Source organism: Micrasema longulum, unplaced genomic scaffold, assembly GCF_059751315.1.
Source record: "Micrasema longulum isolate JH-2025_06_02 unplaced genomic scaffold, ASM5975131v1 h1tg001893l, whole genome shotgun sequence".
Lineage (NCBI taxonomy): Eukaryota > Metazoa > Arthropoda > Insecta > Trichoptera > Brachycentridae > Micrasema > Micrasema longulum.
The window spans coordinates 168,379-183,682 of NW_028279067.1; the positions used below are offsets into that span (position 1 = coordinate 168,379).

Sequence of the window (15,304 nt, forward strand, 5' to 3'; positions counted from 1 at the left end):
AACAATTAGCAGGAAGTAAGCGAAGAAATATTTGAGATTGAATCCGTTCAAATCAAATCGGAATATAAAATACAGAGCAACTGTTGTTGCCACATTGTTTTGTTTTTCAACAAAATATAAATATCGTTTTATTTATTTTGTTGTAAATTTATAATTTTTTTAAATACAAACAAACCTGCTAAATATACTGCGACAGGGTTCTGGGGCGGCGTCTGTACCAAATTCACTGACCATTATTTTTTTGGCCTCCAGATTTTTTTTATAGGTTTCGGATTGGAGAAATCTACATTGGTAGGACACTTCCCCATTACGAATGGTAAAACTGAAATATAAAGAAAAGTATAAGAATTCTATAAAAAAATAATTTGAACAAAATGTCGAGTATTTCAAAACCTTCGTAGAAAATTACCGAATTTGACTATCTATGGAGTTTTATATTTCAACAAAAGTAGAATAATTTGTAAATCAACAGAGGAAAATATGGATTATGGATAGTATTAGACAGACGCTGTGGTTCAGTTAGTCAGATGGTCAACTGGTGTCGCGTGTTTGATTCCTGCCAGTTGCAAGATAAAAAAAACCCAAGAAAGATTTTATTATTTTATTTATTGGGGATATCAACAGTAATACTTGTAAAAAATATATAACAAATAAAGTACACAGTGAATAAAACTACAGATATCCACAGAAATACATAAAATACACGTACAATTCATACTAGTGTGTTTATGTGAGTGTAAGTGTGTGAGAGGGTGGGTGTTATATTGGGATGAGGGTGGACATGTGTATAAATATTATTGCACAAGTGTCAAAAATATTAAAATATTTAAAATTAGAGATAAAATAAGATTTTATTATATAAAACTAACTATAAGACAAAGAAGTATGTTTTAAAACGCGCATTTTAAATGTTTATTTTTTTACAATCAAAAAGATCAATAAAGGGAAGTTCAAATTATATTCACGAGTATTCATTGAGTATTGTGGTGTATTTTTCGCAACTTTTTCCCATATCCCCTCTTTCCTACCAGCTGACAAGGATTTGTGAGTTATTCCTTTTTTAAAAAAGATCAAACGGAACGGTCAATGAAAATGCCTTACCTTTTCATATGGGTTCTCTACGTTTGTTGGATATTTATCGATCTTAATTATTTACGTTTTAATACTGGTAGCTTATTTGTTCATTACTCTCATATTTGATTGAAACATTATATTACTGATTCTGCAGTTACATTGATTTAGTTTATTTTTTTAATTTATTGCATAAATAAGTAAACATATTAAATACCGGGAATCTGTATAAAACTAGTCTATTAGAAAATGAATACGGAGCGTCCTCTGGTTAGGATAGTCTCCATTTAGTCTCCATCCATTTGTTTTGTAGTTTGGGTCAAGGATGTTAAGGGCAGTGCAGCCTAAATATTTTTTTTAAAGATAGGGTGTGTAGGCCTTTCTCAAAAAATAATGTTATCTATTTTAAAAAACGAACAAGTTGTAATTAAATAATATTTTTTTTCAAAATAGGACAATATCACGTATTACGAATACCGATTAAAATATATAAAATGTATGTAGAATGATTAATTGTATTTTCAAAATCAATATGGATATTGTGGAGAAATGTTTTCATGTATAACTTTGAAAAAACATTTTTTTTTTTACTGGACAGTAATTTATAGACCCTTATTACTTTAAACATGTTAAAACATGTGATATTTTCCCATTGAGTTAGTTAGAACAATACTCACGGGTGGTATTCTGAATTTTTAGTGCGATTTACGTACTAAATAATATATATTATAAACATACATTATAAACATAAATAATTAGTGTTTAAAACTGTCTGAACATTTTGTTAATTATCTCTGTTTATAAAGACTTTTTTGTTTATTCTCAAATGTAAATATATTTATTGAAAAAAAGTATATTGTTAAGTGTCCTCAGCACGGGTCACTCCAGTGAGGTCACAATATTTTTATTATTCATCATCGTTTATAATCGAAAAAAATATAAATTAATTAATACGCGCGCTCTATCTACCGTTCAGAATGCCAGCCCAGGTGCAATCCAGTCTTTGTCTATGAATATTTGGACAAATTCAAAATATTGTTAATTATTTTAATAAATAAATCCAATACTAAAATATTCAGCTACATAATTGGCTTCTGGAGGACCGATAACAAAACAGACATAACAAGGATACAAAGACAACAAAATAAAATCATACAACTTTTACACAACTTGCCTTGGCCCTATCAAAAATGAACAAAAAAAACATAAGTGGGAACAGTTTGGAATGAAGTTGGATTGGCATGGTTAGCTCAAAGTTTTAGGTCTTTGGTTTTTTTTTTTATATATTGTAAACAATTATTGTTTTGCCCTTGTTTGTCTTTGCTAAATATTTTAATGTTCTTTTTGTTCAGTTTCTTGCATTTATGTTTCTTCATTTAACTGTTGTAATTGGCTTAGGGCGTATATATAATAAATAAATAAATAAGGTGTTTACAAAAAGGTGTCGAAAATTCAACATAAGCATCTTTGGTGTCCGTTTTTAGCTGGAGTTTTTTTTATTGGTAAGATAACGAAACACTCCACCCTAACTTGATTTCCATTTTCTAATAGTGAATTAAATTTACAATTCGTTGAAAATTACCCCAAATGGTATTCGGTTAAATCTTAAAAACGGTAATGTCTCTTTACAAAAAAATTGCTTAAATTTTTATACACCAACTGTTCAAATAGGTACGGTTAAATTAAATGCTGTTTCATGTTTTAATACTGTCGGTCTCGTAGTGTAATTGTCAGTGCGTTTGTCTACCATGCAAGAGATCTCGGGTTCGATTCCCGACATGTTTAATATGAAATATTTATTTAAAAGGCTACGACTGATCATCTTATCTTCATGTGACAAAAATGATCAAGATATCCTGCGATTGGTGCACCAATGCAGCGCCCTATGCACCATTAGGTGGGGAAAGGGTGTGATGATGACGATTCATTATACATTAATTCATTTTCTATCTATAAATGTGTCCTTAAAAATGCCCATTAGGTGTATATATAAATAAATAAATGAAAATATCTTTGTTACAGGTTCAGAGTTTCACTATGGCTAAGACCCAAATTAAATTTGCGTTTTAACCACTGACAAAATTGCATTTGATGATTTATTTTGACTGGCATCCAAAGCCTTACAAAACGCATTAAAGTCTTCATCAGGCAGAGCCAAAACAATTAAATACAAGTACGCCTAAATCGCTGCAATACGCATAGCGCGTTTGGTTCAAGGGCATTTTTTACTGTATTTACTTTAAGTTTTTGCATACCACGGTAAACTCATAAGTTTTGACATTAAAGAGTGATAACTATATATTGCCTAATGTTAGCCACTATAAGACTTCAGCCAATTTTCAGACAATATTGACATAATATATTTTATAAAAGACGTTGATTTTTTTATAATGAAAGTTATGAATATCGGTATTTATGAATTGAAACAAAATATTCACTTACATTAGATACCACAGGATTAGCAGAGTAAATCATTTTTTTCGGAATTGCGGTGATATTTTACTAGAACTGAAATTATTTTCCAAAGCATAAAATTATAAACAGTCTAGCTGATTCGATTCATTCCAGCTCCTAAGTACAATAAAAATTAGTTGTCCATCTCGTGCCCTACGAAATCACCCAACCGTTGAAGTACCTAACGTTAGTACGAACTATTGTCAGAATTCGTTTGTACATAGATCTTGTTCAACTTTTAACAGCCTTTTTAATCATATAGATATCTATCATACAAGATTACAATTATATAAAAACAGTGTATTGAAAACTTTTGAATAAAACTCCCGTTGATCTATTATCTTCTTCTTCGCAGTCTCAATCCTGGGGATTGGTTTGCAGCAAAGTCCTGCATCTCGTCCTCCATTGGTCTCTATTCTCTGCAGCCCTCTTCAGCTCGACATATGAGGCGCAAAATTCTAGAGGCAAATATTCCCGTCGGGGGCGCCCTCTGTGATTTGTGCCCTCAGCCATTCCCTCTATTACGTCATGCAGAGACCCTCCTGGCGTATAATGTGGCCTTTCCATTGGGCTCGCCTCTCTGAGATGGTTTTGATTAGGTGCCTTCCTTCTTCGATTCTGGTGAGAACCTCGTCATTAGGGATGTGGTCTCTCCAGGAAATTCCTAATATTTTTCTGTAGCACCACATCTCGAAGGCCTCTAGTCTTTTTTTATCTCTTTCGGTAAGGCACCATGTCTTACAACCGCACATCAATATGTTCCATACATATGTCTTGACAAGTTGCTTGTGGAGTTTTAGATTTATATTATTCGACTCAAAAATCTTTGATTTTTTGTATAGATATATGTATTCATTAACCACTTCGATTTTATTATTGTTAGTGAAAATGTCTCTGAAAAGGAGACCAGCTCCTGTGATACCTTATTCCAACCATCAATAATCCCATTGCTCAGGAAATGCTTTTGTAGGTTGAGATTGAGTCTGAGTTTCTCCAGCCTAAGACCGTGGCCTCAAATTTCCTACAATGTTTATACGTGTCTTTTTTCATTAATAAATTTACTTTTGTTTGTAATACAATAATTACAATCTAAGTCTTTAAAAAAACTTTTATTATTTTTTTTGTTTTTGTCTGTTGTGCTTAATTTTATAGCGAGTATTCTTTTAAATATCGTGACTAAGGCAAATTATACTATTGATTAATTGATATGTAAATTTTTTGTTATATTTTCGTAAAATATATTTAAATATATGTATATTTTTTTATTATTATTATTTCTAAAGGGTTAAATATGTTGTTAATTTTTTGTTGTAGCCAGCTCTGTTTTTGTATAGTCTATTTTTAAGCAGAGTTAATCATCAATGTTATTTGGCTTTTGAATTGGTAAACTTTGATTAATTTATCATCATTATTATTGATTAAAACGATGAAACGATTTTTCAATACATATAATGGAAACATGTAAAAAAGTTGCGATGTCTAATTTGAAATTATTAGTTTTTAATATGTGACGAAAGTTAGTATTTAAATATAAACCCATTTACTTATTTTTTGTTGTGAAAATGATCATTAGTTTGCTTAATTGTGTAATTAATATTACAAACGATAAATTTGCGATATCCTCTACAACAAGACTGTTTAAATATATTAATACCTTCGTTGAAAAAAATATTGAGAAACGCTGCGGTTAATAGACTGGTGCAGTACCCTATGCATCATTAGATGTGGAAAGAAAATTAAGATAATATTAACAAAAACGATTTAGTTTTTTTTCCGTCTATAAATTGATCAATATGGAGTTATACCGATGCGCCCTTGTAGTGGTTTCTCACGAAAACGTCGCAATAAAACAAATGACGATATTTATCATAATTAGTTCCGACGAGTATAAAGCCGAAAGATCGTCATCGACGGCCTTCCTGGGCGGCGTGAGCCCGCAGGTTTATAGAAGAGGCAACATGGGTTTAAGTTCTTCTCATATATCATAAAATGGCCAAGGAGTTTGAGCACAGTCAAGAAGACTTATTTTTCCATGTGATATTTTTAGAACGATTAAAATTAATAAATTTAAATTCCCAATTAAAAAACAGCTGTAAGTTTGAATTAATTGGGTAATTTTTTTTTTTGTGTGTATCTTTTGAAATATATTTATGGTTTTTTAGTTCAAAATTTAGACCAACTCTTCTTCTATTGACCAGTCTGTTTTCTGATTGGCTGGAAGATATTGATTTTAGCAATAAGTCCGCCAAAGTACTTATTATTTGTACTTGAAGTATTAAATATATAAAAGGCTGTGTTGTGGGCCTCGATTACAATGAGAATTAAACATTTATCTTCAATTTTATCTACAAGTAAAATTAAGTTGATAACAATTATAGTACCGAGATGAGAGCACGGCTATCGGCAGCAAACAGATGTTATTATGGCTTGTTCAATCATCTGGGATCCAAATTGCTCACTAAAAAAACTAAGACCATTATTTACAAAACTCTCTTCAGACCGGTCATTGTATATGGTGCCGAATGCTGGGTTATGACCAAAAAAGATGAAAATATGGTATTAGTATTTGAAAGAAAAATATAAAGGAAAATATTTGGTGCTGTCAACCATAACGGAGTGTGGAGAAGATTGTTTAATTACGAATTAGAGGCACTGTATGGCGAACCCAACATTGCACAATTACAATGGTTGGGTCATGTGCACAGAATGAATGATAACCGTACCCCAGAAAAGATTATTTATACCACTCCGAAAGGCAGACGAAGCCGAGGTAGACCAAAATTAAGATGGCAAGATAATGTGGAAAGTGACATTAGAGCGATTGGCCTGACAAACTGGAGAAGAGCTGCGGGGTGCAGGGGCGAATGGAGACAAATTTTGGAGGAGGCCAAGGCCCACAATGGGCTGTAGCGCCACTGATGATGATGTTGAAAAATAAGTTTTCTGTATAAAAAGCGGAATATGCATACATTTTAATCATATATGAAGATACTTTAAATGTTTATGCAAATATATTCATTTTCATACACAAATATCGATTTTTCCTTATAGACAGTCAAAGATAACTCTGTTAACTTCCCATTGTAATCGGGGCCCTGAAGGATAATAAACCTTGTCTTTTTTTATAATCCATTGAACTAGAAAAATATATTTAAAACGCATTTATCAATCGTAGCTGCTCTAAATTTGCTGCGCCAAACACAAGAGCTAGATGCCAAACACAAGAGCTAGACTCTTTTTTGGCAAGTTCAACCTTAAGTGTTTCATTTTTCTACTGAATGTATTGTTTATTTATGCTAAAATAAAGGTTTTTAAAAAAAAAAAAAAAATTATACACATTTAGATATTTTTAATACTAAATTTTGTGATTTAAAAATAAAACTTTTTGAAACACTAAAATTAAATGTTTGTCATCATTATCATCATCATCATTACCTTTCCGCACGTAATGGTGCATAGGGTACTGCATTGGTACATCAATTGCAGCGTATCTTAAAACGCGCTGACTATTACACCACGAGGCTAACTGTTTGTCAGTATGTAATTAATTTATGTACGTAAGTAAATCACGAATCGGTCAACTATATTTAAAAAATCCCTCTCCACCACTTTTTCCTCATCCCCAACCTTCTAACTGGAGATGCAGGAATACCGATCTCAATTATATGTCTTCCTGCAAAAAGCACCACTTGCTTACTTTAGAAGATCGCCGTCTACTATTAGACATGGGGGTCCTTCATGACATACTTAGTGGACGCCTTGATAGTCCGGCTCATATGTCGGAGTTATCATTAAATACCCCTGGCTACCGCACCTGTCACACATCAAGCTCTCTTTTTCATGTGGCAGCAGTTCGTACGAACTATGCCCAGAACTCTCCACTTATACGTTTAGCTCGTGATATAATTTGAAATTTCCCCTTATTGATCCGTTTAATTGCTGCAAAAAAACTGCTTTTGCAGTTTGGCGGGAATTAAAAAAAATGTTTAGAAGCTATATATTTTTTTTAATGTAACAAATTAACATTAATGCGCGTTTCAAAACACACGTTTTTGTCTAATACTAAGTTTCTATCTTATTTTTGATCTAATTCTTAATATTTTATATATTTTTGACACTTGTCCACCCTCATTCCATTAGAACACCCACTCATCCACCCTCTCACACACTTACACTCACACAAACACACTAGCATGTATTGTACGAGTATTTCATGTATGCCTGCGGATATCTGTCATTGGTTTTATTCTCTGTTTATTTTGTTTGTTATATTTTTTTACATGTATTACTGTTGATATCCACAATAAAAAAAAAATTTAAAAAATAAATATATATTTGTGAAAAACTTTAATTGGATGTATGTACTATTTTTTGTTTTTATTATTTTACATATAACATCTTTTGTTTTTCATAATAATTAACTAAATCGTCATGTTATGTTACAGACATAGAATTAAGAATAATCCAGAAACCGCATACGCACATCAAACACAAGGCGACTAAACTACTCATAAATGAGTAGGTTTAAGTTTTGACCCATTAGTTTCTTTGTAGACGTCGCTCAGTACGCAACTCCTGATTTGAATTCAACTATGCCGTGTTGTGTACTTTTAAAGTGAAGAAATACTAGGATCTTAAAGAAACAGGATGCAATCACATTTCATGTGTAATTAGCTAATGAATGTGGTGTGTATAACAAATGCATTACTTAAAAATTGAATTATTTTTCCATCTGTCAGATTGTCAAAAAAACAAAATGGAAATTTCGTTAGTGTTGCCAGGGTAGTAAACTTTTTTACCCCAGTTTGCTCATCTAATGAGAGAATTAATGAAAATTGAATTTTGAATTAAACAACTCTGTGGTGGACGTTTGATCGACATTATCTTCAAAACATCAAATATTATTTGACATGATATAAAAATATCCGTTTCATGTCAAATAAAATTTGTTTTATATTTTAAGTTCATAGTTCATTAATTCAATTACTCTTATTAAATGACCCTTTACTCATCTACTCTGTTGTGTCAATCAATGTTTCCGCGTGATCAATAAAATTTTAGAGAAATCAACAGATTGCCTTTTTTTTACCTAACATTTGTGTTATGATTATTTTTTTCCCATCAAGCAACATTACGCGGCGACATCACGAATGCGCGCGGCGAGAATAGGGCATGTTGGGGGGATTATTGGACACAGTCCGATGATTTCAAATATGATTCTACGCTCCTTCTGGACTATTCTTAATTCTGTGGTTACAGATAATAAAGATACTCAGAATTTGGTCCTACTCATGCGGTGACTTGTTCACTATCTAATGCGATGCGGGCATAATAATGACGAATTCATATTTGATGATACTTTACACTTACACAATCATCGTTTCTGCTTCTCTTACCTGCGCAATAAAGCTGAGCCATCAAACATGTGATTGTATTCCATTTCCCCGATCTTGTAACGGCCGGGACCATTCCTCACTAGGGTCCCATTGATCCACGTAGGTATTTGACCTGATAGAAAAGTAACATTACGTCATAAAACTTCATAAATAAAATATGTTATATTGCATACACCTACCTACCATGCCAAATTACTTGGCATGTTCGACAAATAAAATATTAATAAAGTCTAAGTTTGTTGGAACAGAGAAGGAAAGCATTTTAGGCAAGGGATATGGAAGTATTTACAGGGTTTACGACCTGTCATTGGCTGTTTTTTTTTTACAATATACACAAGAGGTAAAACAGACTATTCAAAATATAAAGGATTTGCAATGAAATAGAATTAACAGTAAAAATAGTAAACGAAAAATCCCCCAAAGGCATGGCCTGTTCGTGGGTATACAAGAAATGCTTATGAATTTTTGCTCCTCTAATAAATAGACAGGTATCGTATGCTTGTGTAATATAAGAAAGAGAAAAGAAAATACTCTGTAAAATATTATAATGTACTTTTTTATTTTATGGTAATTAAAAAGGAAATAAAAAAAATTTATAAACATAAAAATATTCCTTATTATAGGACAAGAAAATATATCATAGAAAAAAAGAGTAAATATCTTTAGTTTGAATCCAAGATGGTGCGTGTTTTTTTAAAGGACAATTTTGAAAGTTTGGGTTCAATGAAATATTATCAGAAAATCTTTATTTTTTCTTTAATTAGCAATTTTTGGGCCTATAAAATATGCATGTCTCTGTGCTAGCCTCGTTTTACAACGTGGTATTTCTAACACACGATTCTTTCTTTGACTTGATATATTTGAATTACTTGTAAATACATTTTGGTTCTTAAATATATATTTTAAACATTGAAAACAATATATTTGTCTTATATGTAAAAGTTTAGCCTCTTAGAACAATTGGAAAGATAGAAAAGTGCGATTTTCGTGAAGCATTATTTTTAAGATAAACTTTTGAACAGTTTCTAATGGTTTAATATGGCTGTTATAAGCTCTTCCCCATCCAGTTATTCCATAGGAAAGCGATGACTATACAAGTGCATAAGTGGCCACTTTACACACTGTGTAACGTTCACCGTTTTGTCAATGTTTAAACATTCACATTTCCTTAACTCTCCCGCATGATAAAGGTTCTAGCTCTTTTACTTTATAAAAGTCAACAAATGGAAGAGTTGGAAGAGCGGTATTCATTGTTAATAGAATTTACGTGAGCTGGGCAACCACTGAACTTGCAAAACTAAAACATGACGTACCAACAAACCATGGCCCTATTACAATGGGAAGTTGACGGACTTATCTCCATTTGTTTTTTTTAATTTTTTATTTGTAAATCATAAAACACAAAGTATTTTACAAGTAAAATACGTTGAATTACATTCCCAGGAGTTACAACAACTTAATTCGGGACATAAATAATATTAACATTTAAAAAGTAACACATATTGAGAACAATAAAGAAACAAAGCAAGTTTAGCACCTTTATAACTAAATATAGCACAACAATGTATACGCCAAAAATCTTTTCTTACACAAGCAGAATAAATATTTTTAAAAAACGCTTTTAAGAATAAAAAAAAGTTAATCTTCTAAGGAAGATAAAGTCATTAACATCACATGCCGTGCAGATGATGCAGCCATGGTGATGATGAGAACATATCCATCTCAGTTAGTAAACATCTGGATGCCTAAGAAATGTCGTATAGTACAATGAACACATGATTATTGGAAACATAATTCGGATATACAAAACGTGTGTCAGACCGATCATGGTGTATACAATAGAGGCGAGGATTGATAGAGAGAAAATAAAAAATACGAAAAACCAAATAGAAAAACTAAATAGAAAAACTAAATAGAAAAACCAAATAACTGCTCAGAACGTCAGAGATGAAAGTACTTAAGGCAATCGCTGGGAAACCTCAAAGAGGCAGAATCCAGAGTCAATAAGTTAGACGGAATCGCGATACCAGTGCATACAAAATATATTATGGAGAGATTACGTCAATTAATCCATTAATGGACAGCTCCAAAATCCCCTATACCATTGCCCACGAAATCCCAGCCGTTCGCCGTCTGCTGGAAGACCACCAAGGATAGTAAATCTGTTCGAAAATGTAAAAGTGTAAAAAAAATGTATGTATCTTTGTCGATAACCTATAATTGAACATGTTTTTTAAAGAAATTTGTACAAATATACACATTTTGTACGGAAATGTTCATTTTACAATATAGACAACTGAATGTAACTCTTTTAACTTCCGATTGTGCTCGGGCCCACGTGTCCTTGCCAGGTCTATCGTACCTTAGTAATGCTTGTTACAGGAGGTCGAGGCGTCCGTTGTTGTAAAATCAAACCGCCCATTCAGAGACAGAAGTCAATGTGAGGAAAGTACATTCTTCTGTCCTAACCTTCAAGTTATTCTTTGCATATGAGATTAGTATGTACTTGCGCCTCTGAATACAGGCGTGAGTAGGTACCTACTTTTCAAGAACTAAGCACTACCTAGTTTCGAAATTCAGAAGACCCGTATTTTTAAATAAGGTGGCCGAATAATAATAGACCTTAGTGATAATTAATAATTTCTTTGAATGTAACACCTTTTAAAATTGTGTATATTCATTAACTGCTAAATAATATGATAACATTTATTGTAAAATATAATCCATCAAATAATTATTTTTTAATGGATTGAGTTTTTCTACTGACATTTCTTGGTTGACCCGCATTTGAATGATAATTATTATTGTCGTATGTGAATATTTTGAGCTCTTAATCTGTAAATATAAATAAGTTCTCATCAATTATTTTTATCTCCCATTGACATATCAAATGAGTTTCCATTTTTTATTTTTGTTTTAAAATATGTATTATCAAGGTTTTGGGTTTTTTTCTCAATGCATATGATTATTACGATTTTTTTTAGGTTAATCTGATGTTTATGCTTTATTTTCTGTAGTGTTGTTTTGCTCCCATTTAACATTTGTAAATATTGTATGTTTATGGTTAGTATTACCAAGACTGGTAAAAGCCATAATAGATTTTTAAAAAGGTGGCTGGATTCTGATTTACGTAGAAGCACTAGCATCATGCCGTTGAATAGGATTTTGAATAACATCAATGCATTTTATTATTAAAATATTTTAGAAAGCGGTTAAAAAATCTCGCAACAGGAAAATACGGACAAATGGTGATGAATGGTAGTGGAATTAAAACGAGATGGAAGGGATTGAATATTTTGAGGAGGTGTACGAAACGCACACAGGAAATATAGCCAATGCACCTCCTTCTCAAGTAAATATAAATTCAGATGACTGTATAAATATAATGAAAATGTCAATAGTAGGAATAATCGGCGTGCGCGCATGAGAAGATGAATTAATGTAGAGGAAGCGAGGTCTTTATGCAATGACAGAATGATATGGCGTTCTATCCTTTCTGTCTACCCCCACGGGGAAAACGGCGTGATGGTTTGTTGTTGTTGTTGTTCCGTGCGAACAAGCTCTCCAGCTATTATTAGTTTCCAAAAGTAGATATCTTTATTATAAATTATAATATCATACTTCTATAATATACATCCATTATACATGCGTCATTATTATGTAAATAGTTTGAGTTGTGTTTTGATTAAAATCTATTGTTTTCTTGCTATGACAGATTAATTGATCACTTCTCATTTGAGAATGTTAGTTTTAATGATTATAAACATATTTCAAAACACGTTTTTGCTACTATACTTAATCGTTTAGTGTCAATCAAAACCAGTCATTCTTATGAATCGCGTTTTCACTTTACATGGGTACTAATTTATTTTTTATAATAAGTCAGTGCATGCTATTATTAATTTAAATGCATATCTATTATTTTGCTTTGTGTAACATTTTAATGAGCAAAAAAGTTTATAATTTTAATCATTTGATTTCAACTCTATATTTATACTTACCTACATCTACTACCTGCATCGAATAATTTATTGTTAGTTGTGATTTTTTTTTACAATTAAATTGAAATGTTCATGGAAGCAGAGAGAGAGGGAGGAAAGTAAAGTAGCTTTACAATGTCTTCTCCTTTTTATGAACTTTTTGTGTAATATTTTTATTTTTACTTTTTTAGAATAAAATTATTTTTCCCCTCTCCTCCTGCATTCATTAGTGTGAAATCTGTAATTGGTCTTACTTTTTAAAATTGTTAATTTGTTCCTTGTTTTATATAAAGACTGTATGATTTCATTAATAAATAAATAAATAAAATAATTCATGATTTAAAAAGAATTATAGAAATCTGGTGGGAGAGAGAGATAATTATTGAGTACCTTTTTAAGGTACATTATATCAAATTTTAAAAAAGAGGTCAGTCATTTTATCAGAATTTTCTCATATGTTTTGTATGGATTAGATTTGGGGCATTCCATTGTGACTGGTGGGACGTTTGATTCCAGAATTTTACCAACTTTGAGTCGTAACAATGTCATCAGCATTCATACAATAGCCAAATATTTTTTAAAACAAGAAAAAGCCAAAGAGTCAATATTTTCTGCGTAATTATTATTTGAATTGATGTGACTGAAACATTAAACCTAAGTTTGTTTCGCCTTCTCCATTCAGATGTATTTGATATATCCGCTGGGAGAAGACAAAAATCGTCAGAAGTTGAACAACAGAAAACGCAAGTTTAAAATTACATTTTTAATATTATTAATGAAAATTGAGAACAACAATGGACCCAGGTTAGAGCCTTGCGAGACACCCGAGAATGTATAGAAACACTCTGACGCGAATAGACCGTAGGAGACGTATTGTTATTGTATCATTTCTCCTTCAATACCCGGTGGTGAACAGGGCACTGCAACGGAACATCAAATGCAGGGCATCTCGACCGCCTGTGACTGAAAGGAAATGCGAATAATCTTACGCTTCAGGTGCCAGTAGAGGGACAGGGAAATATAGCAGCTTATCCACCACCTACTGCACACCGCATCTGAGGGCACAAGTCTCTTTGGCAGTGCCCACATACACGGAAAAGTTGCTCGTTGCAGAACGAGAAAAGCTGCCTAAAAGAGCTCTCTGTAATCTGGTAGCCTTTGCATCTTTGTGCTGATAGAAGGTAATCCAGAAGTACACAATATGGACTACATTGAGTTGAGAAAAGAGGGAATGATTTCTTCAGTGACTGGGATTAAATTCATTGGACAGACGCTGAAGTCTAGGATAGTAGCGAGAAGCTCCATTCGGCAATCATAGAGAGGGGGAAAGGAACTAGACCACAGGATGTGTTAAGAAGATTGATTAGGATATCCGCAGCAGCACGAAGGGGAATCGACAATATTATAAAAAATATGTTTTAGTATAAAAAAGTTAAATACAGCAGTGTATAACTATCTTATAAATAAATATTCCATGTCGACCAACCAGGAATCGAACCTAGGATCTCAAGCATAGCAGGCGAATGTACCGACCGCTGCACAAGAAGCGGATTTTTTTCCACTCGGTTTTCACTCCACCTGAGTGTAGAGTGTAGCCATCGAGTCAAGAACACTTGGCAAAGGTTCTAATTCTATTTCAATAACAGAACTGTTGATATTGCCTTTATTCAAATTCAAATATAGAATCAGATGTAATTTATTGTCCTATTATAAATGTTGTAAATAATCATACATATTTAGGATTAATTGCTGATTCTAAATTAAGTTGGGGGTGTTCATATTGATGGAATATTCGACATATTAACATTTCCCTCACTAAGCATCCAAAAATTACACATGATCCAAAAGGGGGACCAAACGACCCCAGCGCCTACTTGTATATGGCATCAGGAGAATAAAGCGTTGGAAGTGTTTATGACCGTGCAATAATTTATTCATGTTTTCGCGTACACATATTTTACTCATTCGTGTATTTTATTCATTTTGTGCCGAATGCTTATGTACATAAAGTGAAACTGACCAAATCAACCTATGGGGGTTTCGAATCCCCCCCTTCGCTCCGGCTAGGTTAAGGTACTGGCTTAAAGTCATTTATGAAATCAAAAACAAACTACCTTTCAAAACGGATACATATATACCTCGCTCATTGAATCGATTATATCTTACGGAGTGCGTGTCCAGACCCCAGGGTCTCACCTTCCAGTCTCATTTGGGTAAAAATTATGATATTCAGGTGAGACTGTCAAAGGGGATTGTACCAGATAGCATAATCCGTGAGGCGAAACATATGGGTTAAGGTGTATATTATAAATTCTGAAATGTCCTGTTGGTAAAAGAACTTTGTGACTACAAATTGATTATAGATAACTTTGTTGATCCGGTATAAAATAGAGTTTCCCACAC

The 15,304-nt window shown here is 32.4% G+C and overlaps 1 protein-coding gene across 1 annotated transcript in view; it reads right to left on the reverse strand.

Annotated features, from left to right (window-relative positions):
* The window catches only part of LOC148273633 (carotenoid isomerooxygenase-like), a 30,476-nt gene extending 21,352 nt beyond the window's left edge, over positions 1-9,124 (reverse strand). Inside the window, exons 1-3 of the mRNA XM_088238424.1 lie at positions 9,118-9,124; positions 8,922-9,033; positions 176-322 (exon numbers count right to left, since the gene is read on the reverse strand). Of these exons, the coding sequence (XP_088094550.1) occupies positions 176-322; positions 8,922-9,033; positions 9,118-9,124 (266 nt within the window). The remainder of the gene's footprint in view (positions 1-175; positions 323-8,921; positions 9,034-9,117) is intronic.
* Between the last annotated feature and the right edge of the window lie 6,180 nt (positions 9,125-15,304).